The following is a 27,907-nucleotide window of genomic DNA, read 5'->3' on the forward strand; positions in this document are numbered from 1 at the left end:
CCGGCGGCAGTGACGCCCGGGCGGAAGTGGCGGCGCACGGTGCGGGTGTCATGGCGGCGCAGGCCGTGGCGGCGCGGAGGCCCTGGCCGCGCCTGGTTCTCGGTGCGTCCCTCCCGCTCCCTCTCTGCCTCTAGCGGCCGCGGGGGCGTTCGCGTGTGCGGGCTGTCGCGCCGCGCCGTCGCTAACCTTGTCGCTCTCCCTTGCAGCGGAGCTGTGGGCGCGGCCGCGCCGCCTCCAGCATGAAGGGCAGCCTGAGCGCTCAGACCAGGTGAGGCTTCCTCGACCTGTCCCGCCCTGCTGTCCCGCTGCTCCCCCTCCGCAAGACACCAGCGGTGGCTGGAAACGCTTTGCTCTGGTCGCTGTGTAGCTCGAGGCTCGTCAGACCCCGAATGCATTGTGGGGAGTGCAGCGCTGAGGGAGGTCATCAGGCTCTGGAAGTTCAGGCCCCACGAATCTGTATTTCAATATCTTAATGACAGCCTGTTAAACCTGATATCTCAGTAGCTCGGACGTGGAGCCAGCGCCAGGACAAGGACCAGTGGCCGTGACTAAAAACATAAGAAGTTTCACCTCAGCATGAGGAAAAACTTCTCTACACTAAGGGCAGCAGAGCCCTGGAACAGGCCGACTGAGGTTACGGTCTCTCTCTATGGAGACATTCCAACCCCACCTGGACGTGTTCCTGTGTCACCTGCTCCAGGTGACCCTGCCTTGGGAGGGGGTTGGACCGGATGATCTCCACAGGTCCCTTCCAACACTGACTGTTCTGTGACTCTGTGCAAAGTGCAAAATCACCTTTCATATATTGTAAGAATTTGGTGCTGGGTGTATTCTGAAGCCTGAGGAGGCTATTCAGAAATACCTCCCAAGGAGGCTCCTTGGGAGATATTTCTCAATCTCTCTCTTTAAAATGTGTGTGAGCACATGGAAACTTCCTCAGGCCATTTGCCATGAAATTATTTTTTAAAAAAAGATTCTTGTGACTTGTCAGACAGAACTACATTTTTACCAGCTTCTGCAGATTTTGACTTCAAGTAGAGGTGTAAGCACTGTCTTACTGAATGATTTAATGGAGTTGCTAGTGTCATTGTTACTAAAATATAAAAGACTGTTTACTTGTGAGAAGTCTTTGAAGTTGCGAGTTACCAAGAAGTGAGTTAATAAAGTTATTGAAAGTTCAGTGGTGCACTAAATATCTCTTCTGGTTTCAAGACAAATATTGATTAAAGGATTAAAAGTAACAAATGTTCTCTATTTTCTTGTGAAGCTTACAAATGTTAATCATTCTCTGATTTCAGCCCATACAAATGGAGAACCCCTACAAAGACCCTCCAAAGAGATGTGTCCTATGTGGAATAAATGTGGACTATAAGAATGTGCAGGTGAGTTTTAAAATTGCTGTCCTTGGATGAAGGGAACTGGTTTACTGTTTTTAAATGTGTGTATAGTAAGTCCAAAGTGATTAAAAAAACTAATTATAAAATCCATTCATATGTGGAGGGGTTTAAAACGTATGAGTAAGAATGTGTGTAGGTCAAGGGCCAAATAACATAATCATGCTAAGATGCTTAATCTACTAACTATGTGTGACAACTTTGCTGTTTAACAAATAGAGTCCTTAGTTACAATTCAGCTGCCACAAAGCATGGAAGCATAGAAAATACTGTCTAGCTCCAAGCTGTACTTTTTTCTTCAGGTAGAACTGAATTTTGAAAAAACAGATGAAAAAATGAAAAATAGAGTACAAATGGTAACATAAAGCTCCAAAAAAAAAAGTTCTTAAACTGACTTTGATTTTTCCTAATTTAACTAGCTTCTTTCCCAGTTTGTTTCTCCATATACGGGCTCCATTTATGGCAGGCATATCACAGGTATGTGAAGTATTAAATTAAATCATATACAGGGCAATAATAATATTTTTGTGAGTCTAAGTAACTGTGCATCAGCAGTCTTTCTGAAAGTAACCAGTCCCAACTCCATATATTTTTAAGAGTATTTCCCTGACTTAGTAGCCTGCATGAAGGAATTAAAATATCCTTTAATTGTATGCATTTTGTATTTAACAGTAAAAGCACACGTGCATTTTTCTAGAGGGACTTAATCCAAGTTAGAGGGAATTGTCAGTAACATGCCTTTCACACTCTAATGACTTGCTTAGTGTTGAAAATAAACATCTCTTTAGGCTTGTGCAACAAGAAGCAGAAGGAAATTACAAAAGCCATTAAAAGAGCTCATGTATTTGGTAAGTATGATTTTGCTTTTGAATTTTCTAACTCAAGACTACTTTTCTACTAAGAACACCTCCATCTTTTTTTTTTTTAACAGGATTTATGCCAGTTATGTTTAAGAACCCACAATTTCTCACAGACCCCAAGCTATGTAACATCAAGTATCCAGAGTGATATACTGTACAGAAATAAACAATAAAACTGTTTTTCATGTTTATGTACTTGTTTGTTGGAAATGTGGTTTGCTAGCACAATGTGTGGTTGACTGAGGGGTGGATGTCAGTCATTCTTTTATTTTTCTTCATGAAGTCTCTGAAAGTTATTGTCTGAAGGAAGATTAAAGCAATAATAGAAAGTGGTAGCTCTATGGACCCCTTCCTCTGCTCACCAGTCTTGCTAAAGCTCAGGTGGCTGTTTTTCCCCTTGCTGGGTTGTAAGATGTGGAGAAGTAAACAAGCACTGGTTTCCTGAGGATAAATTAATGTATTTAAATTGTGGCAGTTCATGTAGACAGCTAATTCTGTAACATGTTCATTTGATGCTCCCTGCATCAGGAGGGTAGGTAGCACTGTTTCTTCACCAGCAGCTTGAAGTTGTATCACTTTGAGGCAGCATATGACATGCTTATCTCACTGATAGCATCCTGTAGCATAGGCTTTGAACCCTGAGAGATAGAAGACAGGTGGAACTCTGGAAGGCAAAGTGAGGGAATGTCATCTTGGATTTATCTTTATGCTGAACAGGATTCGTGCACTGGGGAAAAAAAAAACCAAAAACAAAAAACGACCTGCAAAAATGCCCTGTTGCATACATCCTTGCAGTGCTAGAAAATGATACATCACTGGAATACACCAGCAGTAGGTTTTGGCATGAAGTCATCTGGCAGATCAGAAAGTAGGAGAGTGTGGGTATTCCTTTGCATCTCTGTTTTTTTCAAACACATCCTCATCTGTTTCAGTGCTACTCAGTGTAAGCTTCCTTTCCTGGTCACTGTCCTCTTGGTCTTGAAGTGGTTCTTGGTGAAGCTGCAATGATCTGGACTTCTTGAATGACTTTGAAACTGACGTGGTCTCCCTGACCTTACGCTTGTTTAGATGCCTTGTTTCAGCTTCAGTGAAGTCTCTTTCCTCTACCATAAGAGTCAGTTTGTCCATGACATTAATATGATGATCTGTGTTACAGCAGTTCTTGGATATCTGTTGGCCTTTGAAAGAAACAATGCATGTCTGAAGTCTGGAATTGGGGAAAAATGTTTGTAGTGCCTGGCAAAGGAGAACATTCTCCTTTGGCTCTGCTGGATGGTTTTTGTCTTCTCCTGGGGAAAAAAAAAAAATCAAAGTCAGAACCTCTTGCACCTTTGCTGTTTTGGCTGCCTCAGGTTCAGAAGTGTGTTCTGCTTCTGCCACTTGAGTCAACTTGGAAGGGCAAGGCTTGCATCACATTTGGTTGACTTACCTGAACAATTTTGTTGCTTTTTCCTCTTTATTTCTTCTTTTAATTGGCTCACCTCTGCTAAGAGTTTCTCTACAGATCGTTCACTGACTTCTACTGTAATGCATATTTTCTGCGAGGAGAAGAGCATGTTGATCAGACTAACAGTATTTACAGTAGCTGACTTTAAAATTGTTCAAAAATCCTTGAAGGTACTAATGGTTAAGTTGGACATAGAGTAGTAAAAAGCTTAAGTAATGATTTAGAGGTGAATCTGTCAGATAACTTAAACCTTGTGTTGAACCAGGTGCAAGATGTTTTATTTGATCCCATCTAGGCAAAGGAGATCTAACAAACTACAGAGAGTACTCCTTCAAAATAATCCTGTTGAGAGAATTTATTGATGGACTTGAAGATTAATGATTGTACTATAATCAAATGGGAACTTAAATCCTCAGCTTTGAGAATGTAGTGTGCAGCGCAGTAAGTAGAACTTGCTGACCTTTCAGGTTATGGCTTTGTTTTCTCATGCAGTGCAAAGTGTAGCCCTTGGCTGCCTTGGTTTTGTAGAACTGATGAAGGTAGGCAGGCCTGCCTGGCTTACCTTCAGTTCCTCCTGCAAGGTGGCGTACATCTCATTTATCTTATGAACCTCTTGTAGGGACCCATCTTCATGGAAGAATTCAGACCTGTGACCAGGAGTAGAAGAGCATAATTGCAAGCTAGTGATTCCAATGCTTACTTAGTAGGAGCTTTAGTGAGTAAAGAAGCATTTTGTGCTTCAATGCCAGATGCCTGTGTTGAGACAGACAGCTCCTGGCAAAATATGGGACTGAATTAATTTCCTAGTATGCTGGAATGGTAAGTAATTGTAGAAAACAGGTCAAGTGAAACAAGGTATGGCTATAACATTTGCAAAAGCACTTAAATGCTTTTATAAAAAAGTAAGTGTAGTTATGGTAGTGGGAAGCTATAGCTGTCAGTAAATACAACATGTATTGTACCTGTGTTGTCTCATGGCTCTCACAAAACCAGAGGATACACAGGAACCGGACACTGTTCTGTAACCTTGCTGTTCTGCCATGCCCAAGTTGGTAACCACCAAAGGAACTTTCTGGAAAAGTCTTAAAATGCATAAGTATGAAAACATGATCTATTAATATCCAAAGATATTTCATTGAAAGTTAAATATTTTTGGCCATTCAGGATCCAATGGAAGGGTTATAGTATGGTTAATCCTTGCTAAATGTATTACATCATGTACAGATGAGGCTAAAGGGAAACTCCAAGAGCAACCAGAAGATGAGCAATGCCCATAATTGCCCCTCTTTCTGACTACAACACACACTAATTCAACATTTGCTTGCTAAGCCTAGCCTGCGAGCAGAATCTCTCTGAAGATAAAGTTAACACCAATTTAAATATTCTGATGAACACCATGTATGGTTGAGGTCCTGTACACAAAGCAATTTGATCAGGTGTAGCTTATGCATGTAAATAAACTGACAGTGTCTGCTTGGTGATGCTGGCACTATAGATAAAAAAGGCAATCCCAGAACAGAATTCCAGGGTAAGCCTTCAACTGGGCTGTGGCAACATAAGGAACAATCTTATTAAAAGTTTAAGTTTCAAAGGTAAAATATACAGTGTTACTGATTCAATTGCAACAAAGTAGAGAAACCTTCAAGTTTTAGCACATGCTGTAGACATTACCCTTCCTGAGGCCGATGTAGAGCATGTTCCAGTCTGTAAGTAGAACAACTTTCTGTCATCACACTAGAGGTTAAAAGGAGGAATACAAGCCCCTGATTTGATAGGTGTGACTGCAGGTTTTTATGAAGAACTCTTTCCCGGAATGTCATGGTCTGGTCTGTGTTACGTCTGAATTTGTACCATCCTATTACACTCTGCAGGCAGAAGAAAATTCACAGTTACTGTTGAATCATGATGTCCCTGTGTCACTGAAGCAAGTTTCATCCAGTGCAAAGTCATGTCTGAATTGTTTGCTAGTAGGTGCATAGTCAAGCAATTAGTTAACTTGAAACCTTTAAAACTTCTAAGCCTATTTCCCATCTTCTTTCCTTCAAAACCATGTGTTGAATTGGTCTGTTTCTTAGCCTGTGTTCAAGCTGAAACCGCAAGCTTTCTTCTGTTTTGCTGTTTCTTTTCAGCTTCTACTTTCTGCTTGTAAAACTTTGTTCTGTGGAAAAAAATTTAGTTCTTTTTGATGATCTTAACCACTTGTGAGCTGACCTCAACTGATCTTAAGGTGGAAACTGGTGCAATTGCTTTGGGATCCTTGAAGTGTTCACTTGAGAAATTAATAATTCAAAATAAAGTTGTGACACATACGTAGGCAAATCCTAGTCAAAGATAAGCTAAACTCTTTTTTTAATGGAGGGAAAGGATGTTGCTGCCCTGACCAGTAGCATGAGCGACTAAAAAAGGCTTAAAATGAGAAAAGAAAAAACCTTGATGCAAGAGGAATCCAGAACAATCTCCAAAATTTGAGTGAGCTCCTCAGTATGGTTTAGATTTAAGAATAAAATACCTTCTTACAGCCTGATAGTATTTTCTTCAGGGCAAGTTCATTCAGTTCTCCTGCAGAATTATAAAAGCTGTAAGAAAATTAGGACAATTAGAGGGGAAGAAATTAGACTGGAAAAATAACTTTAGCATGCTGAGAATCATCTTGCTTTAAAAAAAAATTAATACTATTAAGAGTGAGGGATTAGAATGTATGGAATTCTCTTTTTTCAGTGTGTTGACATTGTTCTGTAGTTTATATGGTACCATAGGTGACCAGAAGGTGCAATACGCTTTATCTCTATTTCTATATGCATAGACAAACATTAAAAAAAAAAAAAGACACAAAGAACCAAAATAGGAATAGCATAAGGCATTTTGCATCTGTAATTCCAAGAGGTTGATATGGCTACTATAGTTACAGCCGGGTGATTTTCTTAGACAATATAAGTTTAACACTTGAAGAGTTCAGATTAGGGTTAATTTTAACTTTTCAATATCTGTTTCCTTGAGATTCTTACCTGAACAACTGGTAGCATGGAATATGCTTCTGTATGTCTGGAAAGATAAAGTAACATTACTCTGGGTTCATCAGCTCAAGATGTATATTCTTTTGCATGGTATGATCAGCGTGAAACTCATAGAAGGACCAAGAAATAATTTTACATGATTTCTTAAAATGGAATGCATTAACATTAAATAAGGTGAAAAAAGGAAATATTTTTAAAATATATTCTAATTAATTTTGTCAAAAGTATAGGGACCCACTTATATAAACTGCATTTTTGGTATACTTTTCTATTATGTCAACTGAAAAATCAAGCTGGGTGCTTTGCATTTTTCTCCTTCTACTGAGTGAAGGAGAAATATGTAGTATGAAGGATTTCACTTGAGTTATTCAATGCTCATCAACACCAATCACATCAAGATGATAACAAAAATACATCTGACATCTGCTTAATGAAATTATTAAAGAGCTTGCAGCCTTCACACACATAATTTTATAAGCTCCAAATGAGGTAATAGATGCTAATACATTACAGTTCACACCACTGATAGACTGAGCTTTTCCTTTGGGAAAAGGGCAACTGTAATCCAGGAGAGTTTGTGATGTAGCCAAGACAAGGGTGTAAACCCTAATTTATGTTTAATGTCAGATGATACTTGGCAAAGAGTAGCCATCCAAGGAACTAGGAACTATTATTTCTTTTAAATTACTGTGTTTTCTGCAGTAAAATTGTAATCTTGTTAGTAGTTAAAATGTTACAAAATAACCCTTCCATGTGTTTTTGGTTTGGGTTTTTTTTTTTTTTGTTTTATATATCAGCGAAGCATGTAGGATCTTGGAGCTTTGATCTTGCTGTAGACTGCTGTCCCTCAAAACTGAAAGCTGTCATTTACTGCCCAAAACCAAGCAGGCTATGAAAAATGTGGACACACTAACCGATTGTATAAACAACTTCAACATCGTCCATTTGTGAGTCTGTGATGCTGTTCTTGGCTTCACCTTTCACATCTCCAAGGAGAAAACCTTCCTTTAGCGGGGAAGAGAGAAAAAAAAAACCACATTAACAGTAGCACTGAACAGACACTCTTGCTCTTGGTGCTGGTGTGGCCTCACCCCCTGTCCTGTGTGCAGTTTTGGGTGCCACAATGTAAGAAAAATACAAAGCTATTAGAAAGTGTCCAAGGGAGGGCTGCAAAGATAGCGGAGGGTCCAGAGGGGAAGCCAGAGCAGGAGTGGCTGAGGTCACGTAGTGTGTTCAGCCTGGAGAAGAGTGGGGGGAGACCTCATTGCATTCTACAGCTGCCTCAAGGGGAGAAGTGGAGCTTCAGACACCGATTTCTTCCCTCTGTCGACGGTGACAGGACGCGAGGGAACGGTATGAAGCTGAGTTGGGGGAGGTTTAGGTTGGATATCAGAAAAAGGCTTTTCCCCCGGAAGGTGTTTGAGCAGTGGAACGGTCTCCCAAGGGAAACGATCACAGCACCAAAGCCTAGCAGAATTCCAGAAGCATTTGGACACCACTCTCACAGGCATGTGGTGGGATTCTCAGTGTCCTGTGAGGGGCCAAAAGTTGGACTACATGATGCTTGTAGGTCCCTTCCAACTCAGCATATTCTATCATGATTTTCTTTAATACCAAGTGTGAGTGCTGTCTTCAGGAGAGGAAAAATGCTGTCAAAACGAACTTTTTTCTATTTTTTAGTTTTAATACAGTGGGTTCTCGCTCATTTTTCAATACTGGCCCGCAGTTAGGAAAAAATCCTCAGCGAGGCAGTTCTGTGTCTTGGTCGGTTTGCGGTTACTCCCGTGTTCGCCAAGCCCGAGCAGCCCGCGGCTGCGGGGCTGCCCGCCGAGGCTGGGGCCGGGCGGCCCGGCCAGCGCTGCGCTCGGCCCGGGGCGGCCATGGCGCTGCAGCCGCCACTCGCCTCGTTCGAGCACGGAACACCCACGCTTTCCGCCGCTCGCACACAAAAAGACCGCCGGGCGCTCTCCCGGCTGGGCCGGGCGGGGGAGGCCCGGCGGCAGCGCGGCGGGGCGGCCCGCCCCTCCCTCCTCTCCCACCGACCCGGACCGGCCCTCCCTCGGCACCCACCGTGTCCGAGTCGGTGCTGAGGTGCTGGAAGGTGAGGGCGCCGAACACGAAGCCCGAGAGCAGGGCCGAGGTGCTCTCGCCTTCCATGCCAGTAATGGCGGGACGGGCCGCGGGCGGGCGAGCGGGCGCCCTCAGCGGCCGCCGGCGGCAGCGCCGCGCCCGGGCCCGGGCCGCTGCACCCCGAGCCGCAGGGAGCGCGGCGTCCCTCCTCAGCTGCAAAATGGGGAGTTTGGAAAAATGTTCTTAAGAGAAGATGGTCTCTGAGGTTTGATCTTTGTCTGCTTTCAAGCTTAGTCAACAAGAAGGGAGATTTAATACCAAGGCGTTGCCTTTCGAAACGACATACAGCTGTATGTCTATGCACTGCGTTCTTTGAGATTGTGGGGAGAATCTTCTGAGTTAATGACCTCATAAAATGTGATAAGGAGGTAATAAAATGATAATGCTAAATAATGATCTGACAGCAGTAAATTGTACCACTTCTTCCTCAGATGTAGACTGTTTGCAGAATGCATGCTTTGTATTTTTTGAGTTGTCACATTTTACTTATTTTAATACTCGTACTAACATTTTTTTTCCCATTATAGCAGGTGTTCCTGACATATCAGCCAGAAGAAAGGCCTAGAAAACAATTTCAGGAAGAGAGAGTTACTAGTGACAACATTCTTTGAAATGTGATCAGAGATCTGGTCTAAAGGCTGCAGGGGTTTTACTCCTATACTTCAGGAGAGCAAGTATTTGATTTCATCACTCATCAGGACTATAAGTAAGCACAATCTTAGCCTTAGATGTTAATTTCCTGACTCTTGAAATAGGATATATGGACCTGTGGTCTTTCAAGAGGTATTTCCATGCTTTTTAGGTATCACACATATTTTTTTTGTTGCCTATAAAATTAATATTTTCAGTGCAGTTTCTTTTCCCTTAATTTTTTTGCAGGATTTAGAAGGAGTTCTGGCATATTTATATTTAAATAAAATTCTTTAAGTATTATTTGAAATATATGTGAATGATGCTATTATTTAGAAGGGAAAACTGTTATGATTCTTAACTATTGTTACAGTAGGGAGAGGGACCAGGTAAGACTTTCATTTCTCAGCACAGTCATAAATGATCTAGATCTCTGAATAAGGGGATGACAAGTCCTTAGATAGTACAGAATGATGGGCAAGGTTGATGGGGAAGAGCTAGCAAGCATTTCTTGCAATGCAGACCATGTGGTATTAAACAAATGGGTAACAAGTACAACACATCTAAACGGAGATATTACAACAAAAGATTCCATTATAGACCATGTTGCTGTGGTAGAGGCAACAAGAACAGATGATACAACAAACTTCTAGCTGTTTGGGGAGAAAACATTGAAAGTGGACACAAAATGCTCACTCAGTTCAGGAATTCTCCCAAAGGACCCTGTGTTGTGCTTGCTGTCACTCCTAAGCCAGAGCTGGGAGAAAATTGTATGCATTTAATCAGTAAAATAAGTTTTAGGCATTGACAAATTAATTTATTGCATTCAGTGTCAATTAAACACAAACCACATCCAAGATTTAAATGGACAATATGTGAGATAGGTATTGATAGCCATGCAGTGCCTACACATCTGTGGGTATTTATACATTGCTGAGGCATACAAATGTAATCAGAACAGTAGTGGATTTCCCTGTTTTGAGATGCAAAGACTCAAGCCTGTTGTAAGCCACAGGATACAATTACTTTCTGTAATTGTTGAATTTATCTGGTATGGAAACAATAATGCTTCTGTAGACAGAGCTAAATTTGGTACAGTCATCCTAGTGTGAGTTATACAGTACTTAAAGATACTTCTTCAGTGTTTTCATAATTTGTTTGTTGATGGCCAAAGATGAAGCATAACTAGCATTACTGTGGTCAGATATAAACATGCTCCTTGTTTGGTGGCATAGATGGAATCTATGGAGACCTAAAGAGTAGCAGACATAGATCAGAGTGAGAATGCAGAAGAGCACATATTTGCACTTCAGTGCAAGAAGACAGTGTGTTTTCCATTAATAAATATTGCACCTGACACTGCTTCCTATGCAATAGGTTACCTCTAAGGTTATTCTGGTCTTTTGGAGAATTTTCCACATGTAATGTATGAACTTCAGTCTTGATAAATGTCAAAACAAAACTTCCAGAGATTATTTCACCCTTGAGTAGCAATCAGGTAAGGAGTTTGATGAATGTGGGGTTGAAACATTGAGAAGACATAAGCAAAACTAATAAATGCTTTTTGTTGTTGTTATAGCTGGTTAAAGCTTAGTTGAAAAAAGAGATGTTCTTAGTAGTTTTCATTCTGAGTACACTCAGCAGAATTACTGGGGTGTACAATGTTCTGATCAGTCCTGTTTGAACATTTTCTTATCCTGAAAAACATGATCCTGGTATCCTTGGATGTTAAGTGATGCTGGTAAATCAGCCCCGGTTTGCTGTCTGACTCTGTGTCATCGACTTACAAGGCTTTTCTAAATAGATCAGTCTGCTTTGTAGCATGGCAAAACTCACAGAGAAATACCAGGGAGCCCTACAACTGGTGTCAGACGAATAATTTTAGCAATAATGCCATCTTTCCATGCCTAATGGCAATGTCAGGATGTACTTCTGTCTACTGGCTGCAAGCAGCTTTGGACAATGTTGCTACTCCAAATGGTAAAAATTATACCCTGCATATTTCCTAAAAAAAAAGGATCAAGTGATAGAAGGTTGACCTTGATTGACAGTCATGATCATTGTCATTTGCCTCAGGTACAAATACCTCTTTGTTAATCTTTAGGGAGTGTGTTACTTCAGCATCTGAAGCACCACCTGGCTGGAGCTAATGTGCCAGTGCTGCTTTGGAGCAGTATCTGCTGGGGACATGTGATGTTTGGCTGGTCTGATAAGAAAGGCGTTACAAGAAAGGCAGGTTGAAAACTCTCCCCTGACATCCCTTTGGAGTCACTGGAATGGTTAGTGTTGGACAGGAAGGAAGTGGAAAGAGTGGTTGCCAAAATTTATGTGACTATGTGATTCCTTCTTTTTGAAGACCATGGCAAGTGTTATTTCCAGGCTGATACACAAGGGTTATTATAAATAACCCTTGTGTATCAGAGGGAAGGCAAAACCATAGTAGCACTCCTTGAAAGCTATCACTTCCCACTGCAGTTTTTAATCTGTTCACAGTATATTTGAGCCTGCTTAAAAGCTGACTGCTGTGCAGGAAAAGGGTTGTTTATACCTGATTTAACCCTTCCATGTGAGGCACTACAAATAGACACAGGTCAGTGCTGTGTTTGCTTCTACTTGCACTGGAAAAATAAATGGGTCATAATTCCAGTTCCCTCCAACAATTGGCCGTTAGGCAATAGGCAATGTTTTGCAATATGAAATTAGCAGAATGACCTCAAAGGATCTAGAACCTGGAGTAGTCAGCTGATGCCCTTTCCATCTCCTTGTCATTTCCCTAGGAGACCAGAAATTGTTTCAAGTGAATTTGTTATGCTTGTGGGTGTCAACTTGAGATTCATTAAATTAAAGGGAGCTTTGGTCTTGGATTCTTCCTGTGTCACCCACATTACTTTCTTCTAAGTTGGGTTCCATTTTTCCAAATGGACAGAGAGTTTTGCATGTTTTCTGGTGGCTTTTCCTAACATATGGGGTACTTCATCATAAAAAAGCGCTTGTGGTTATTTGGTATAAATTCATCACCTGTTATTTACTGGACCTTACAAATCAGTGCTCCATTCTGTTGCTGCATGTTTGTTTCATTATTTGCAATACTTTCCCTCTTCTGGATAAAGCCTCTCTCACAGCTTCTGAACTGATGTGATTGCAGCAGGCTAGCTCTTGGTAAGAGGGATAAAAAGGGCAGAAGAATGACATGCAGAATCTCTGTTTAGTCAGTGGATGGCAGAACTAATTCTGAAAGAAATCATTTTGCTGAGGAAATTTATGTAGCCACATTACAAACTGTGGTTATTCAGCTTAGTGTTGGATCCATATCTATTCACATTGGAATTTGATAAAAATGACATTTCATGGCTCTTCTGGAAAAAAAAAATCATCATCATCATCAATTATTGTGATGGGGTGCAAAAAGCTATGCCAAATTTCTGACCAAAAATAGGAAACTATGTTATGAATTGCCTGAAGAAATAAAGAATTTCCTTTCTTCTTCACATCGTGACCAAGTTCATTACCTTCATTCAGGGCAGAGATAAAATTCAAATCCATATTCACTTCTATTGCAGTCTCAAGTTTCTTGGATTAAGGCATACAGTGATTAGACCATCATGTCTCAGTTGATTTTATGCTTATGGTCTCAAGAGCAGAAGGATGCTTTAGAAGCTTCAGCAGCCATTTTTGGCAGAAATTTAACAAAATTAAACTCCTTGGTCATGATTGGACAAGTTCTAGTACTCAGATTTATTCTGTAGTGGGTTTTGGGATAATTTTCCATTGAATTACAATTTTTATTCCATACTGTTACAAGGTAGACATGCAGAATCTCCTTGATTTTGGTGTCATTCCCAATTTGGGTGGTTGAAGTGCAGGTTTTTTGTTTGCTTTTTTTTCTCTCCAAACCATGTGACATCAATGGTAACAGAGTAGTAAGAACATCAAAATGGTTTTTAGTATTTCAGGAGGTACAAAGTGGGTAAAGCAAAGAGTAATTGCAAGAAGAGTCTTGGCTGTATGGATCTTGTAATACCTTTGGGCTGGATGGTTTGACCACCTCAATAGAGAGGCAAATAGAAACTCTTCAGTTCTTTCTTTATATGGTTTCACAGAATGAAAAACAACTCTACCTTATCCAGGAGGGGAAATTTCTTCCTCCCACCCAGGCTAGGCAAGTCCATCTTTCCCTCTATGCTTTTAAGAAATTATCTGTCTTATGTGTGCCTAAACCTGCTGCTGAGGCATCCCACCAAGTGAGTCGCCACATCTTCCTGTTCCTTGCAATACTTCATTTTGCCCCCCTTTCCTGCTTCAAATCAGGTCCCAGAAATTACCTCCACCCTCCCGCCCACGGGGTTTTTAGCACCTAGACTCTGTGCATACCGATCCCCTGTGCCGAGGCTGATGGCAGCTATTCACAAGTGCTGCCAGGTGGATCAACGCCCTCTCCTCCAGCTCTCCACAGGCCCCGCTAGGGAATGTGCATTAGGTGGGCAAGCCACTTGAGGAAGAGACCAGAAAGGAGAATAAGGAATAGTAGCTAAAGAGAAATGGGTGACCGAAGCTGTTTTACAATGGAGCATTGTTCCTAGAGAAGCCTTTTGGCAGGGCAGGTAAGAAATAGTGGTTAATGGTGTACCTGGCAGCAGCAGGGTGGAGAGTGAGGGGCTTAACGTTGTCACTGGGAGAAAGAGCATTGGGAAGGCAGAAACACTTAAAAAACAAACCAGCGAGGTTTTGTAGAGGATACAGAGGGCTCAGAAGGTGGCCAGCAAGGGGAGAGAAAGGTGAGGAAGCTAAGTAATTAAAAGATGCAAAAGAGAAGTTATATTGCTGGAAAAGATTGCAATGTAATTTGAAAGACCTGAGGGATGTCATGCAGCAGCAAATCTGAAGGTACAGAAGCTACTTGACTCACTGTGTGGTACAAGAAGCGTGCCATGGATTCACATGGGCTTGTGCCAGGAGTCTGGTGCCTGGGTGTGTGGTGTAAATTAGAGGTGGTGCAGCCCCCTCTGACATCTCTACTTCTCTTACTGCCTGGACAGTGTTGGATGCACATTTTACACAGGATCTTTGCATCTGCTTCCATTTATAAGGAATCTACCTGCTTCACAACACAAACCAAGCAACGGTACTTAGGGATGGGAATATTTTAAAAGGACAGCCCTGGCTTCAGACAAACACACCAATGTATTGGCAAAGGGAAAATCTTTTGTGGACCAGCATGTCACTGTCTTGGAAATGCCCTAAATCCTCCTTCCACCAAGGCTGGTTAATTTGTTCTGTGGGAAGATTGTAAACCAGAAGCTGGTGGGCTCCCCTGAGGTTCTAGAGTTATTTACCTTTATATCATCTGTGATGCATGCAAAAAGGCAGGAGAAGGGTGGCTGTAAGGGGTTGAGCTGGGTATTTTCTAAAAAATACTGAATTAAATTATTGAAATTTGATAGGCTAGAAGGAGAAACAGGATTATCTATTGCATTTCAATTCTGTAGTTGAATATGTGCAAAGATAGATGGCTTGTTACTTCACCACAGTGTATTTTGTAACCCTGTAATACAGGCTTTTTTGGTGAATTTCTGATAGAGTGGAGGGAGCAGGTTTATTGTCTTGTCATCAGTCCTTGCCTGATGAAACTTGCATCTTCATTTCAAATGTGTTATTAAAAAATAAAATAAAATAGAAAAAGCCTGACTTGCACGTCAAGCTTCTCTTTCATTCATTTGCTCAAATACCAAAACAAGCCAGTTATCTCACCATGAAATAGAAAATCTGAGTGAATAAGTCACAGATTTGTGCAAACATCAGTTGGAGAAATGCTTCATGTGTATTAATAAGAGAAGATTTTAGGCAGTCTGAAAAACACACCCACCTGGTTCTGTATTGTAATTTATTGGCAGGACACCCTGTGAAAACCAGTTGTCACATTGACAAGGTTCCTTATTGGCAGCATCTAATTATCTAACATATATTATTACTTATCATGTTTTTTTTCTTTCTTCTCCCCTGGTGAGCAAATGCTTATCAATTACAAGGAAGTGGGTGGAGTTAGGGCGGGACAAAGGGCAGAAATTACTTTTATCATTGAGAGTATCAGTAGTGTCAGTCTTCAGTGAGCAATAGCCTTCTCCTAGAGACAGAATGTGTAATTTTTCTTTGCCTCTGTCTCTTGAAGCTTGCTAGATTCTCCACTGCAGATGAGCATATATTCTCAGAAAGGCAGCTATTGTCATTTTGGAGGGGCAAACATGGAAGAAAATAGAGAAGGTCATGGCCTTGCAGGAGGCAAGATTTTGTCTGTCTGGATGATTTTGTTTGTGGCATTAGTTTTGTTGCCTTCGATATTTCGAGTGTCACTGGGGATTTCTCATTTCTATGTGAAAATTGTAATTAAAATGTTAGAGGTAAGTTGAGAAGTGAGTTCAAAAGATATGTGTTTGCTAGAGGACGTGTGTAATAAAAAATAAAATTAATATTTTTATTTTTTATTAAACATGTCCTGTAGCAAACACATACCTTTTCTTCTGACTTTTATGGCATTTGATATAAATGCCATAAAAGTCAGAAGAAAACAAAATCCATTAACTTGCATGTGTTATTTGCAGCTTTATTTTATATGATAATCTTTTGAGGGGTATCTTTAATGATATCTAGTTATGTGTTGCTTATCATCTGCGACTGGTTTGAGGTTTTTTGGGGTTAAAGTAGAGATTCCATGGTATTTTCTTCTAGTTCATGCTTGTTAGAATGCTTCATGCAAGTAGAATACTCATGACAAGTCAAGTATAAAGAAAAAGATCTATTAGTTTGTGGAGCTGGTAAGTAATAAAAACGTGTATTTTAGATGTATATAAGTTTCAGTGGTTTTGTTTGGATTGTTTTAATTGCATGGAATTAATATTCCAGGTAAGAACACTGATTCTGTGTGTTTGCTTCACCCAGTTATAAATCTGGGAGATCCAGCAGTTACAAGTTCTGCTGTACAAGACTTAAAGAAATCTGTGTCCAACCTTCTAAAAGTGGAATTTTTCTAGAGATAAACAGATAATGGCTAAGATTCTGATCCTGCTTCTATCAATAAAAAGGTTTCTGGGGCTTTTTGTAAGCCAGAATCCCATTTAGTTTTTCAAGTTTGGTGTTTCATATCCATTATTAGCCAGAAGTAGATGCTGTGATTTCATCATATTGAACAGTAAACATTTCCATTTTCCAGTAGATTGACTTTGTGCTTCTGGTGTAAACCTGCTTTCTGTGAATATGCTTTCTACTTGTGGCAGAAAACATGTTACTATTATTTTTGCTATTATTATTAAGCCCTTGGAGTAATCTGCAGTAATTTTGCAGTAGAACATGTCTGTAACAGTGTGATACAGTTAATATCATGACCATCTTACCTTGCCAGTTCTGTCTTTTATCCTTCTTATAGTCTCTTTTGTTTGTTGTTGTTTGGGGGGTTGTTTGTTTGTTTTAGTACTGATTAGGAGCTCTTGAGCAGTATCTGTCTTCAGCTGTATGAACATCATTTAGCATAGTGCAGATGACTGCAAAATTTAGGGGTTACTTATTTTTTTCAGATACTGATGTCAGTGAGCAATGACTGCCTGTGGTGGCTGTATGTAATATTGGCCTTTATATGTGAAATATTTTTTAATCAGACAGTGGTATGCTAATTAAATCCCTAATTAAGAGCTACTCTAATATCAAACCTGTCTTAAGGCAACTTTGCTGCTGCAGTTGGTGGGCATCAAAATAATTTCTGGGTTTCTTTTTTCCCTGTGCATTTCCCAACTCCAAGAGATGTTTGACCCACTCAGTGTGTGTTCTATGTAGGAAGGTACTTCTCTTTGGTAAAGCACTTGAAGTATTTTTCTCTCCACAGTTTTTGTAACAGGTTATTAGTGATAATTCCATGCTCACAATGTGGAGGATCAATGTGCTGAAAAATAAATAAGTTAATTGTTATGTGATCAGCTATAGCCTTTTGTGTCTAGTTTCCTGTTGCCACAGCAGCTAATAACAGGAACAGCACAACTCCATGCACTGCTATTTAGGTTGGCTCATTTTGTTTTGTTCAAAATTGTTCCCTAATTGTCCTGTGGGCAAAAAAGGAGTTTCTGCTGTTTTCATCTTACAATTAATTCCAATGGTTTTCTTTGAAGTATTGTCAAATGCTTCTCATTGTGCCACAAAGTAGTTAAGAGCTATCTTGGTGGAAAATGGGAGGGAGAAAGAATGGAGGGGGTGTTAGGTCCCCTTTGCTTGTAATGTGGCCCACTAGGCTCTTAGGAAGAAAGGATAGGACTGGAAAACTCTGGGTTAAAGCTTGTGCATGGAACTGCTGAGCCTATTCTTGGAGTTCTGGGGCTTTTTCACCAGAATACAGCTAAAATTGCAGCTCGGGATAAGTCAGCTTTAAGTCAGGCTTGTCTGAGATATGAAAAACCTGACATTGAAACCCTGGAGAGGTGTTGGCTGGTTTCTAGCTATGGTGTTGTGTTCCTGCGATATTGCTAACGGGATAATGCACAGAGACCATCTGTGGTTCCTGTTGTCCTCTGGAATGGTGCAACAGGATGCCTTCCCAGAGAGCTGAGCTGGAAATGCTGAAGATGCTTAGTCACACATTAGCACTCTGCTGTCTATATTGCAGGAATATCACTGCTCGAGGAAGTGCCAAAGAACTGGGTGATGCTTCAGCAAAAATCCAGCCTTGAGCACTATGGCTGGTCACTCCATTGTGTTGCATTTGACTTAGTTTGTTATGTAGACCAGCAAAACTAATAGAAACCTTCTCACCTGAGGAGTTTCTTTATATCTGTTTCTTACAGCTGAGCAGAGGAAAAGTATGTTTTATTTTCCTCCATGTTTGGCAACCTGAGAAAAATAGGAGTGGAGACTGAAATCGAGAACTTCAAAGTAAAAAAAAAAAAAAAGTTAAAAATTTTGTTTTCAAAGAAAATGTATCTTTAGACCTTACTTAATTTGTTGGGAGCAAAAAGGTGTTTCAGAATAGAACTCAAGTTTTCAGATCTATCACTAAGTAATGAGCAATGGTGGCATATGATGAGATAAGTCACTTTGATTTCTTGACTTCACTGAAGTGTTATAGCACTGTGAGCGGTGATTGGAATAAATGGGGAAAATGTAATCATGCATGGAAAAAATTTTTACCTTCTGCTGCTTTTCCATCAAGGAATCTAGATACTTGTTATTTTAGAAAGATAATAAATCATTTTATAAAAGCAAGATTCAAGGTTTGAAAATTTGAGGTGACTGTTTTTGTTTGCAGGTGCTTTTTGTGGTTGGGTTTTTGTTTGGGTTTTGTTGCTGGTTTTTTTTTTAGGACATATGGATAATATAATAGCAAAAGACCTCCAATACAGTAATTTCTCAATTGCATATATATTAGCCCATAATTCTTCTTATTATTACCCTTAAATTATCATTCAAGTATTTCTAGAAATTATAAGGGTGAACGTGGTTTGGGTGTTGTTAAGGTTATTCTTTCACATGTGCTTGTAAACTTTTATTTGTAAATAATGTCTTTTCTCTGAGCTTTGTCCATCCTGGGGTTTGTTGGAAATGAGGATATTAGCAAAGCTGTTCCAGGAATGTTACTCTAGTGATTGCAAAAGAAGATGCATTTGCTAGGATGAAATCTATGCCATGTTCTCAGAGCCATGTGAAGAGTCCAAGAAACACATTAAACAGCTATAGCTCTATTTGCCAAGAAATGTTCTGGAGTTCTACAAGATCTGAACTTCTGTATGAAATTGGAGCATTGTTGCTTCTAGAGAAAAAGAAATCAGCCATCTAAAAATTGTGAGTAGTTTTTGCATTGAGAGCTCACTTGTACATGGAGGTAGCTCGTATGCTGTGCACTCCTACTGGAGTATGGCGGATGTTGCTGACACTTCAGCTGGTGAAAAATTGCACTGCTGTGCTTTTAAATACATGGCTCTCCTTAGCTGGCCTCTCCATCAAAACCCAAACAAATTATATCTGTGCTTTTATCCCAAACAGCCCCTTCTCAACCCATTTCATGGAGCAGCCAGGAGATTTGTGAGTCCTTTTCGTAGCCTGAGGGTGGACAGTCACATCTTCTCAGACACTGAGTGTAACACTCACACTATTTGATCTGTGTTCATGTTTGTAATGGGCAAGGGGAAATAATGCCAGGCAGAAACCACTGTTGAGTGAAGAGGTCACAAGTGCTTGATCTTAGATGGTGATTTTAGTTCATGCTGAAAACTTACCAAACTTCTCTTTGACACTGTAGTGGAAGACTTTACATGGAGGAGCAACTTTACATTGCCCCAAAGCTTTTGTCATGCATGAGGAAAAGATTGAGAAAAGCTCATGTAATGAGTGATTAGAAAAACCTTTTGTGAGAATATGGGAGAAGAGGTAGTAAAATATGGGAAGAGAGGCAAAACTGAATTATTACTTAGTATGGAAAGATGGAGTATTGAGCTGTACTCAATACAAAAGCGAAAAGGGAGGAAAAATTGTGCAAGATATGAGATTTCAGGAAATGAACATTTCACATTGTCTTTCATGTCATGTCCTGTGAAGACAGTAATTAACATAAAGCAGTATTGGGCACCCTCATTTTATTTAGAATGTAATTACAGGAAGCTCAAACAAATGACTGTTGACTTAAGCTGTCAAGTATTCAGTATTTCAGGTGGGATCAACCATTAGGTGTTTGGACTTCTAGTATCCTCATCACTTCAGAAATGGGAGTGAGGGAAAGCACAACATCTGAGTTCTCATTCAGTCAGCAGATGTAGGAATGAAGTTGCTACATTTAATACTTAAATTCTGTCTTAGTTGCAACATCTGTAGGTTTTTTTGTAAGGTATTTAAAACATCCTTTCATTACTGTTTTGCAACAGAGACCAGCGTGACAGCTCTGTCTCAATACTGTGCAATACAAAGGCGATCACAAAGCCTTATTTCATTTTGGAAAACAAATTCTATGTACATATGCTACCAAAGGCAGAACAACACAGTAGCCACTGAAGAGTTAGTCAGTCCAGAGTTTGACCCAGACAGATGGCTTTGACAGGTGTCAATTCAATGGCTGGACTGAAAGCCTAAGACCTGGGTGACTCTACAGCTGTATTCCCTCCTCACTGCTTGTTCTTCAGTCTCCCATGTCAAGCCATGAGTTAGGAGAATTTCATGTCCCATGATGGTTTGTGGAAATATATTGCCTTTTTTCTTGCTCGCATACTCTGCCCAAATCTTTCCCATGGTAAACCTCAGTTCTTGTAGTAGAAGAGAAAATAGATAACTGCTCCTTAAGCAACTGCTCTGTGCCAGTCCAGACTTTGTAGATGCCTGTCTCAGCCATCTCAGCCAGCTCTTTCCCAAGCTAATGAGCCCTGTGTAACTGTTCAGCCTTTGAAAGCTAAGCTCTTCTTCATCTTTCTGGGACACTGCCTTTGTAGCCTGGACTATTTAGTTTAGGTCTGCCACTTTTGCCTCACTCTTTCTCTGTGCTAGGAGGCAAGATTTTATAATTTACTAAAAAGCTTTATTAATTTTTGTGGGTTTTGACTTGTCTTGCTCATTTAGATTAGTTAACATGTATTTTTGGAGTCAGCTTGGTCAGTGACTGTCACCCTTTTTCTATCTGGGAATCAAAAGTCAGCCTCCTGGAGGTATTCCAGATCCTTCAGGACAGCATGAGCAAGCTCATTTCTGGCAGTCCTGGCCAGCTGACAGGTGCTTTTTATGTAGGAGGACAATGATAGGCAAGATAAGGGTGGTAGACAGGAAACGGGAAAGCAGAGACTAAGGCAGAAGGCTTTATTTGTCAGTCTCAAAATATTTTATGTTTTATATTTTTTCCTCTCTCATGCCATGCAACTATCCTAAAGGATGTTGGGGAAGAGATGAGGACTAGCAGTATTTTGTAAAGAGGTTAAATTTGCCATGTCTGCCTTACTCTCTTTTGCAACGTACCTGTACCTGTTCTGTATGTTCTTTCATTTCTCAGTGTGTGGGCTGCTGTTTTCATGACATCCCTTGGTTCCACCTGGCTCCACTATTCTGAATGACTCTCCATGTGTTGCAAAAGATGGAGAGATGATGTACCTGTTGACCTTTTCAGGAGAATAATCAGGAAGTATAGACAAGATGATGCTCTGTGGTGCAGGTTTTTTAATTTCTTTTTTGGGGAGGTTGTTTGCTTTATGGTGTTACTAAAGAAGGTTTGTATGGAGTTTAAAATACTACATTAAAGCCTATTCTGCCTTCACTTTTTTCTTTTCTTTTATGATGGCTGGTAAAAAAAGGTCAGCTACGGGTAACTAAAATACCCTTGTTATGTCAAGGCAAAGCGTCCGTTTTGTTACTGACTTAACTTTGGTAGCTACAGAAAGAGCATGCGAAACTTAAGGGTGGCAAAAAACTGGTTGATGTTTGCACATGAGACATGTTGTAATGTAGTGAAGACTGTTTGAGATCAGCTTTGTGGTGACTTGTGTGGCTGCACATGTCAGCTAGAGGGAAAGACACTGTTTAGCAAGAGTTTATATGAAACAGATTGTCCTTATCTATTGTAGATGGGAACCCTTAATAGCAGGTGAAGGCATAAACTGAGTGGGTTACTGAGCCTTTAATAATGAGCAGAGCCTACACTCAAGCATCCTATGCTCTTTGTTAGGGCAGGTACCTTGACAGAAATACAGCCAGATTTTAGTACTCATGGGAGCTACAATTTATGTCTATGTATGTGTGATGAAAACATTCAAAACTAGGAAAACTTCAAAAATCAGGCATAATTTTATATTTGATTTTGTTAATGGAGAGTTTTATGATGCTCTATGCAAGGAGAGGAAACGGTTTAGCCCAAAAAAATGAATACAGGGAAGGGTGAAAGCTCCTTACCACAGCTGCTACCTTCTGAAATATTATCGATACACAATGTTGCCAGCTCTGTTTCCTGTCAACAGAAACCACTTGAATGCCCTCAAAATGAATTAACCTCTTTTATTCTTTAAAATAAAATTTTTAGTTCTATTTTTCTGGCACACCTCTAATGTCAGTGATATTATTTTGTATAAGCTTATTGCCTGAAGCTAACTAGAGAAGAGAGAGTTTTGAGTACATTGGATCTTATAGAGTCTCATAGGTATCTCAGTAATTTGTTGGACCCCCAGAAAAAAAACAACTGCTTGTGTCCTGAAAAGAAGGTTGAGCCAAACAAATTTTCCTGGAAATGGCAAAAGGTAGTCTATGTAACAAATGAAATGGGTGGTCTGCAGGGCACCCTTCAGGCTGAATTTGAAAAATGAAAATCCTAGACCTGGCAGGGGCAAAAGAGGCTCAGACAATTCACCTGAGGTAATTGCAGAATGTCTGGAAATGATGAAATGAAAACCATCAACATCTACTTTTCTTGTTTTGGGAACAGTGGGCCACCCTGCAGATTGAGGAGGGAGTAAAAAAGCAGAAGGCGATGGCACTTGAAAATTTAATCTCCACTGGTAAGATCTCTGGATGAAGGGGACACAGCACTATTTATCATGTAAAAAGGCAGCTATTTAACAATCTTACTTGGAAAGGAGTTTGATGAGCAAATATCCATTGAAGATATAAACCTACATAAGCATGTTATAAAAAAGATAATCCCTGAGTTTTGTGAATAAAAGGAATTAGAGACTAGTGTGGGAATAGAAAGACATTGCTGATAAACATTTGGGAAGCATCACTGTTTTCATGAGTGTTTTTTGCTTTTGGGCTCCATCAGCTCTCTCTTTACAGGATTGGGATAAATTAGTGTTCTTTGTGCTTGACATGGCTCTGCATAGTTATCTTTTGCTTCTTGTAACTCCTAGCACCCAAAAAAATCCAGGCTCTCAAATAAAAGATTTACAGCATCCCATGGACCACAGATAGAATTTATACTCTTTTCTAGAGGTGAGGATAAAATCAAAATAATTTTTTCCCCAACTATTTTTCCTTCCTTCTTTGATCAAAGGGTTAAGTTCTCATAGTTATCCTTTTACTTGTAGTGCCATTTTTAGTGATTAGTCATGTAGGCTGCTTGGTTTGTCAGCTAATAATTTTCTGGTCTGATGATTTCCTGGGAGTTGAAGGTTTTACTGAAGTGCCGATGGAGGAAAACTTTGTGATTCTGATCAGGGGGAGGTAGGTTGATCAAGATAAAGTAATGTATTTTTATAATGCATACTTAATGTCATCCAATATGCCCCATCAAAAAGAAAAAAAAAAAGAGGTGAGGGAGGCAAACAAAAAAGCCAAGTGTTAGCTGGTATGAACCAACAGAATTTTAGTCACTGTAACCAGCCAGATAAGAATCTGGTCCCAGAGTGACCTCAGCAGACTTGCTGCATTGCTGTCCTATGGGGTGTGATTTTACAAATAGCAGAGCAAGAATGTGTTGTCATTCTTCCTGCACAATGTGTCTGTGTAATGCTTTGTATGTCTGGGAGGGGAGAAACCCAGGCACTTTCAAGTTTTTTGGTAGGGAAGTGATTCTTAACAGAGAAGGGATGGGGGGAGATAGAAGGTTCCAAGGAAAAAAAAATATGCAGAGGAAGGTGTTTTTTACAGCTGGGAAACAATAAAGCTAATCAACATCAGCAAGAACAATCATACAAACTCTGCCTGAATTTGAGTCAAGGCACCAGGAGGGATCTGCTGCCTTGGCAGTGTATATGTGACATTTCTAGGTGCAAGTGCCTATGTTGTTTGGTAAACAATAATGAAGTAGGTGCTGTGCTCAAGGTTTTATTTGCAGCTTGATCAGAATCCTTTTCTCCTTCCTCAGCAACTTAGGGGCGTAATATGGCATAGGATTAGAGAAGTAACTTGTGGAATGAACTGTCAGTATGTAAATGAGGCATAGCAGTGAATTATTGTGCTTGAATAGGAGAGCTGTTTCTAAAAAGCATATGTATTTCTTGATATTCTTTTTGGAATCCATGTTGTTTATTTCACCTTGTGGAAGGAAGGCTCATTTCCTCATGCAGGAATCATCCAGAGAGATGAGACTCCCATGGAAAAGGAGGTTGTTGGCCAATGCCAAGGATGTTTCAGCCTTGCTGATGTCATGTACTTCTCCAAGAAGGGCTGTGAGGCAGTTGCGGAGGATGAAGTCACTCGACGGTTCTCCTCTGAGGAGCTGCTGTCCTGGAATCTCCTCAGCAGAACCAATGCCAACCTGCACCATGTCAGCTGGAAACTGGCTGCTGTGTGGGTCACTGGCATCCTAATTCGGTATTGCCTCCTGCTGCCTTTCCGGTGAGCCAGACAGGGTTTGCTGGGATCCTATTTCATGGTACTTTTTACAGAAGGGGTGAAATAGTATGCTATTGGCTAGTGGTGGAAGGAGAATCTGGCATGACCTTTCCAAGAAGCCATCTAAACTCAAATATCCCTTAAAAAAAAAAAAAGTAAATTTCTCACTTTCCATATGCTTAATTAGTAATTAATTTGCTTTTAAAATCCAGCAAAGCTGGATGAAATGGTTTGTGTGCTGGTTAGCTAAGTAGTTTGTTGCTAGTTAGATGCTATTAAATGCTGGAAGGAAGCATTGTGAAGTGGATTAAAGAGCCAAGTAAGAAAACCTTCTTGCTTACTCCTCCAGTTTTGCTTCTTGCCGTTTAATTAAGATTATTTTACTTTGTAGCATCTGCTTGTCTGTTTTCAGCATCCTGTTGCTGGTGTTGGCCACTACTGTAGTGGGACGGTTTCCAAATGGCAGGTAGGTATTTGCTGAGGGCTCTTTCAATTCTTCTGTATTTCTTTAAGGATTTGAACTAGCAATTGGAACAGTCTGCTGAAGTCCAGAGGATTGATGTGGACTATCATGGGGTGACTTTTTCTCTCCTGTAAAATTACAAAGTGTTTTGAGAGAAAATTATGGGAATGGCATCTGAAAGCAGACATGCAGTGTGAACCTTAGAATGGTCTTTGTAGTAACAGCAATTTGGGATAACTCGGAGAGTTTACATTGCATATGTGGCTCCACAGAACTAGAAATGTGTCTATCTATGGCTTCATTTCTTTTAGAGTTAAAGGCTGGCTGAGCAACCAGGTCCAGATGATATGTGCCACCTTAGGTATCCGATGTCTGAGTGGCCTTGTTCATTTCCATAACAGGTGAGTGCTGCCACCTTGCCCTTTATTAGTCTGGAATTTGTTCCTTGCAGTATTTAACATCTCAAGTTTTGGAGCAGGATACTTATTCCATTACTGCTGGGATACTTGGTGATGGTACAACTTGATCCAAAAAGCTGTTTGGATCATCCAGACTCTCTCAGGATGTTCACATGCCCTCCTGTGTTTCCTGCTGTGTATTGGCAGGGTGTGTGTAGATGATGTAGTACTCTTCAGACACTTAGATATTATTCAGTGCTTGCCACCTGATTGGGATTGTAGTCTGGAAAATAAACATTAATTACTTTTATGGTCATCATTGCAGGGAAAACAAACCACAGGAAGGAGGCATCTGTGTAGCCAACCACACATCTCCATTGGATGTCCTAATCCTGGCCAGTGATGGATGCTATTCTTTGGTATGAACAAGACAGTTGGTAAATATCAGTAAGGTTGAGATGTCCATAGATGTAGCATTGGGTAAAAGGATGAACCTCCTCATAGAACATTTGGGATTTGACAGCATTTAAACTCACATTCTGAACTGCAAAAAAACTAGATGCAAGCAGGTGTGTGCACATGTATGACCAAGGGGATTGGTATAATTTGTAAATAAGCTTAGAAATGGTTGCATCTGTGTTTAGAATTTAATAATTTAAGTGTGTGTCTGTGTGTGTGTTTGCTTTGTAACAAGTTTCTTTTGGACTTGCAGGTTGGCCAGGTACATGGAGGGCTTTTGGGACTTATTCAAAAATCCTGCATGCGAACCTCTCAGCATGTCTTGTTTGAACGCTCAGAAATGAAAGACCGTCACCTGGTGAGGAAAAAGTAAGGTAGTGAGGTGTTTGCTTCATTGTCTGGTCAGGTGTGGTAATTTGTCATCAGTGTTGACATTTTTTGTCATCGTCTTTTGTTGTTGTTGTTGTTGTTGGGTTTGTTTGGTTTGGTTTTGTTTTGCTTTGCTTTGTGTTTTGTTGTTTTTTTTTTTTTTTTTATGTATGGTGTTTTGATTTTGTCCTTTAATGCAGGCCAAAGAGGAGCTCCATGCTTTGAGCTCCATGCTTTTGAATTGTAGAAAAGACAGTTGTCTTGGAAAATGACCGATCTTAGTGTCAGTAATCTGCTTAGTGGTGATATTTGTGGTTTTAAGTGATGCAGCAAATGTAGTAAGATAGTGACCTGTCACTTAACTAAACGTGGAGAATCCTTAGATACATGTAAAGCTGATGTTGGGAACCTAGAAAGCATGAAAACTAGAAATTTGGAATATATTTCAGTCTAAAAAAAGTTTGACTGCATTCATGGCTGGAATCTGGGAAGTTATTTTCACATGCTTCAAGAACCACCATTCTCTGGTTAAAATGGAACTTCATACAGCTTTGTAGAAAATCTACTTTTTTAATTCAAGAGATACTGAGATAAAAGCCTGAAACCAGAACATATTCCAGATAAGGCAACTGACTGGGTGAAAGGCAATTGGGCAAGAGCTTTTCTTGTCCTATGTGAGAGGTAATGAATGTTTAGAATCTTGGACAAAACAAATATGAAGTATACATTGAAATTTTATTTTCTCTCCACAGAATTAGAGAACACATTGCAAATAAGGCCAAGTTACCCATTTTAATTTTCCCAGAAGGTAAGAAGCAGCTGTATTGATTTTTTTACTCTTCTCACTTCTTGCCCTTGAGTGCAGTTTATTATATCTAGTCTTTAGAACTGTGGTTGTTTTTAGTTTGTAGAATTAATTCGTTCTTATGAGATATTAAAGGTCAGGTTCTAGTATTTTACAACAGTTTTACGACAGTTTATTTGCTTTAGCATATAAAAGAATGAAGACATACAAGGCTCTGGGATTATGTTCCAGAACTAAAGCTTACTTTCTTCTTTAAGAACCAAGTCTCCTTAAGACAGTTTAGGATTAACTTCCTGATACTTTTCTCAGAGTGGATTAAGCCCTTCATCTATTTTAATTCTGACCAGGCACCTGCATTAACAACACATCGGTAATGATGTTTAAGAAGGGAAGCTTTGAGGTAGGAGGAACCATCCATCCAGTAGCAATCAAGGTACTGTAACTGCACTTTTCTGAACATGGAAGGATTGGTTGCAAATGCTTCTCATGTCAGGGAAGCTGTTCATGTGTAAGCCTTGAAAAGGGATATGTTTGGTGTGCATAAAGTACTGAATAAGCCCTGAGAGACAGAAACTTGTGGTTTTAAGCACTATAGGAAACATGTAATTTCTGTCCTGGCTCTTACATGCTCTGAGGATAAGGGCAGTTTTCTTGGCACTTTCAAGTCTTTC

At 40.1% G+C, this 27,907-nt stretch overlaps 3 protein-coding genes across 8 annotated transcripts in view; 2 read left to right on the forward strand and 1 right to left on the reverse strand.

Annotated features, from left to right (window-relative positions):
- On the forward strand, positions 1-2,445 carry MRPS18C (mitochondrial ribosomal protein S18C). The gene is made up of 6 exons (XM_054632965.2): positions 1-102; positions 207-268; positions 1,299-1,382; positions 1,814-1,871; positions 2,183-2,242; positions 2,326-2,445. Exons 1-6 carry the CDS (start codon positions 51-53, stop codon positions 2,400-2,402), a joined length of 393 nt encoding a protein of 130 aa, XP_054488940.2. The 5' UTR covers positions 1-50; the 3' UTR covers positions 2,403-2,445.
- On the reverse strand, positions 2,218-8,930 carry ABRAXAS1 (abraxas 1, BRCA1 A complex subunit). Of its 2 annotated transcripts, XM_054632964.2 has the most exons (9): positions 8,786-8,930; positions 7,630-7,720; positions 6,707-6,743; positions 6,211-6,277; positions 5,373-5,566; positions 4,664-4,783; positions 4,264-4,348; positions 3,684-3,792; positions 2,218-3,543 (listed from the first exon to the last, which is right to left on the reverse strand). In XM_054632964.2, the coding sequence occupies exons 1-9, from the start codon at positions 8,870-8,872 to the stop codon at positions 3,116-3,118; spliced, it is 1,218 nt and encodes a 405-aa protein (XP_054488939.2). In that variant the 5' UTR covers positions 8,873-8,930; the 3' UTR covers positions 2,218-3,115. The 2 variants fall into 2 exon arrangements, with proteins under 2 accessions (XP_054488939.2, XP_077033052.1); XM_077176937.1 differs by lacking the exons at positions 7,630-7,720; positions 8,786-8,930 and having other exon boundaries at positions 6,219-6,277; positions 6,707-6,723.
- The window catches only part of LOC129120427 (glycerol-3-phosphate acyltransferase 3-like), a 22,520-nt gene continuing 2,327 nt past the window's right edge, over positions 7,715-27,907 (forward strand). Inside the window, exons 1-11 of one of the 5 annotated variants that reach the window (XM_077176940.1) lie at positions 8,903-9,213; positions 9,373-9,551; positions 10,853-10,973; positions 22,893-22,965; positions 24,475-24,745; positions 25,134-25,208; positions 25,517-25,606; positions 25,929-26,022; positions 26,316-26,431; positions 27,184-27,239; positions 27,584-27,669. In XM_077176940.1, coding sequence (XP_077033055.1) covers positions 22,938-22,965; positions 24,475-24,745; positions 25,134-25,208; positions 25,517-25,606; positions 25,929-26,022; positions 26,316-26,431; positions 27,184-27,239; positions 27,584-27,669 — 816 coding nt within the window. In that variant the 5' untranslated portion in view covers positions 8,903-9,213; positions 9,373-9,551; positions 10,853-10,973; positions 22,893-22,937. Of the gene's footprint in view, positions 8,817-8,902; positions 9,214-9,372; positions 9,552-10,852; positions 10,974-13,384; positions 15,871-22,892; positions 22,966-24,474; positions 24,746-25,133; positions 25,209-25,516; positions 25,607-25,928; positions 26,023-26,315; positions 26,432-27,183; positions 27,240-27,583; positions 27,670-27,907 lie in introns of those variants that run through there. The other 4 variants (XM_077176939.1, XM_077176938.1, XM_077176941.1 and 1 more) reach the window with 4 other exon arrangements.

This window comes from Agelaius phoeniceus, chromosome 4 (assembly GCF_051311805.1).
Source record: "Agelaius phoeniceus isolate bAgePho1 chromosome 4, bAgePho1.hap1, whole genome shotgun sequence".
In the NCBI taxonomy this organism is placed as follows: Eukaryota; Metazoa; Chordata; class Aves; order Passeriformes; family Icteridae; genus Agelaius; species Agelaius phoeniceus.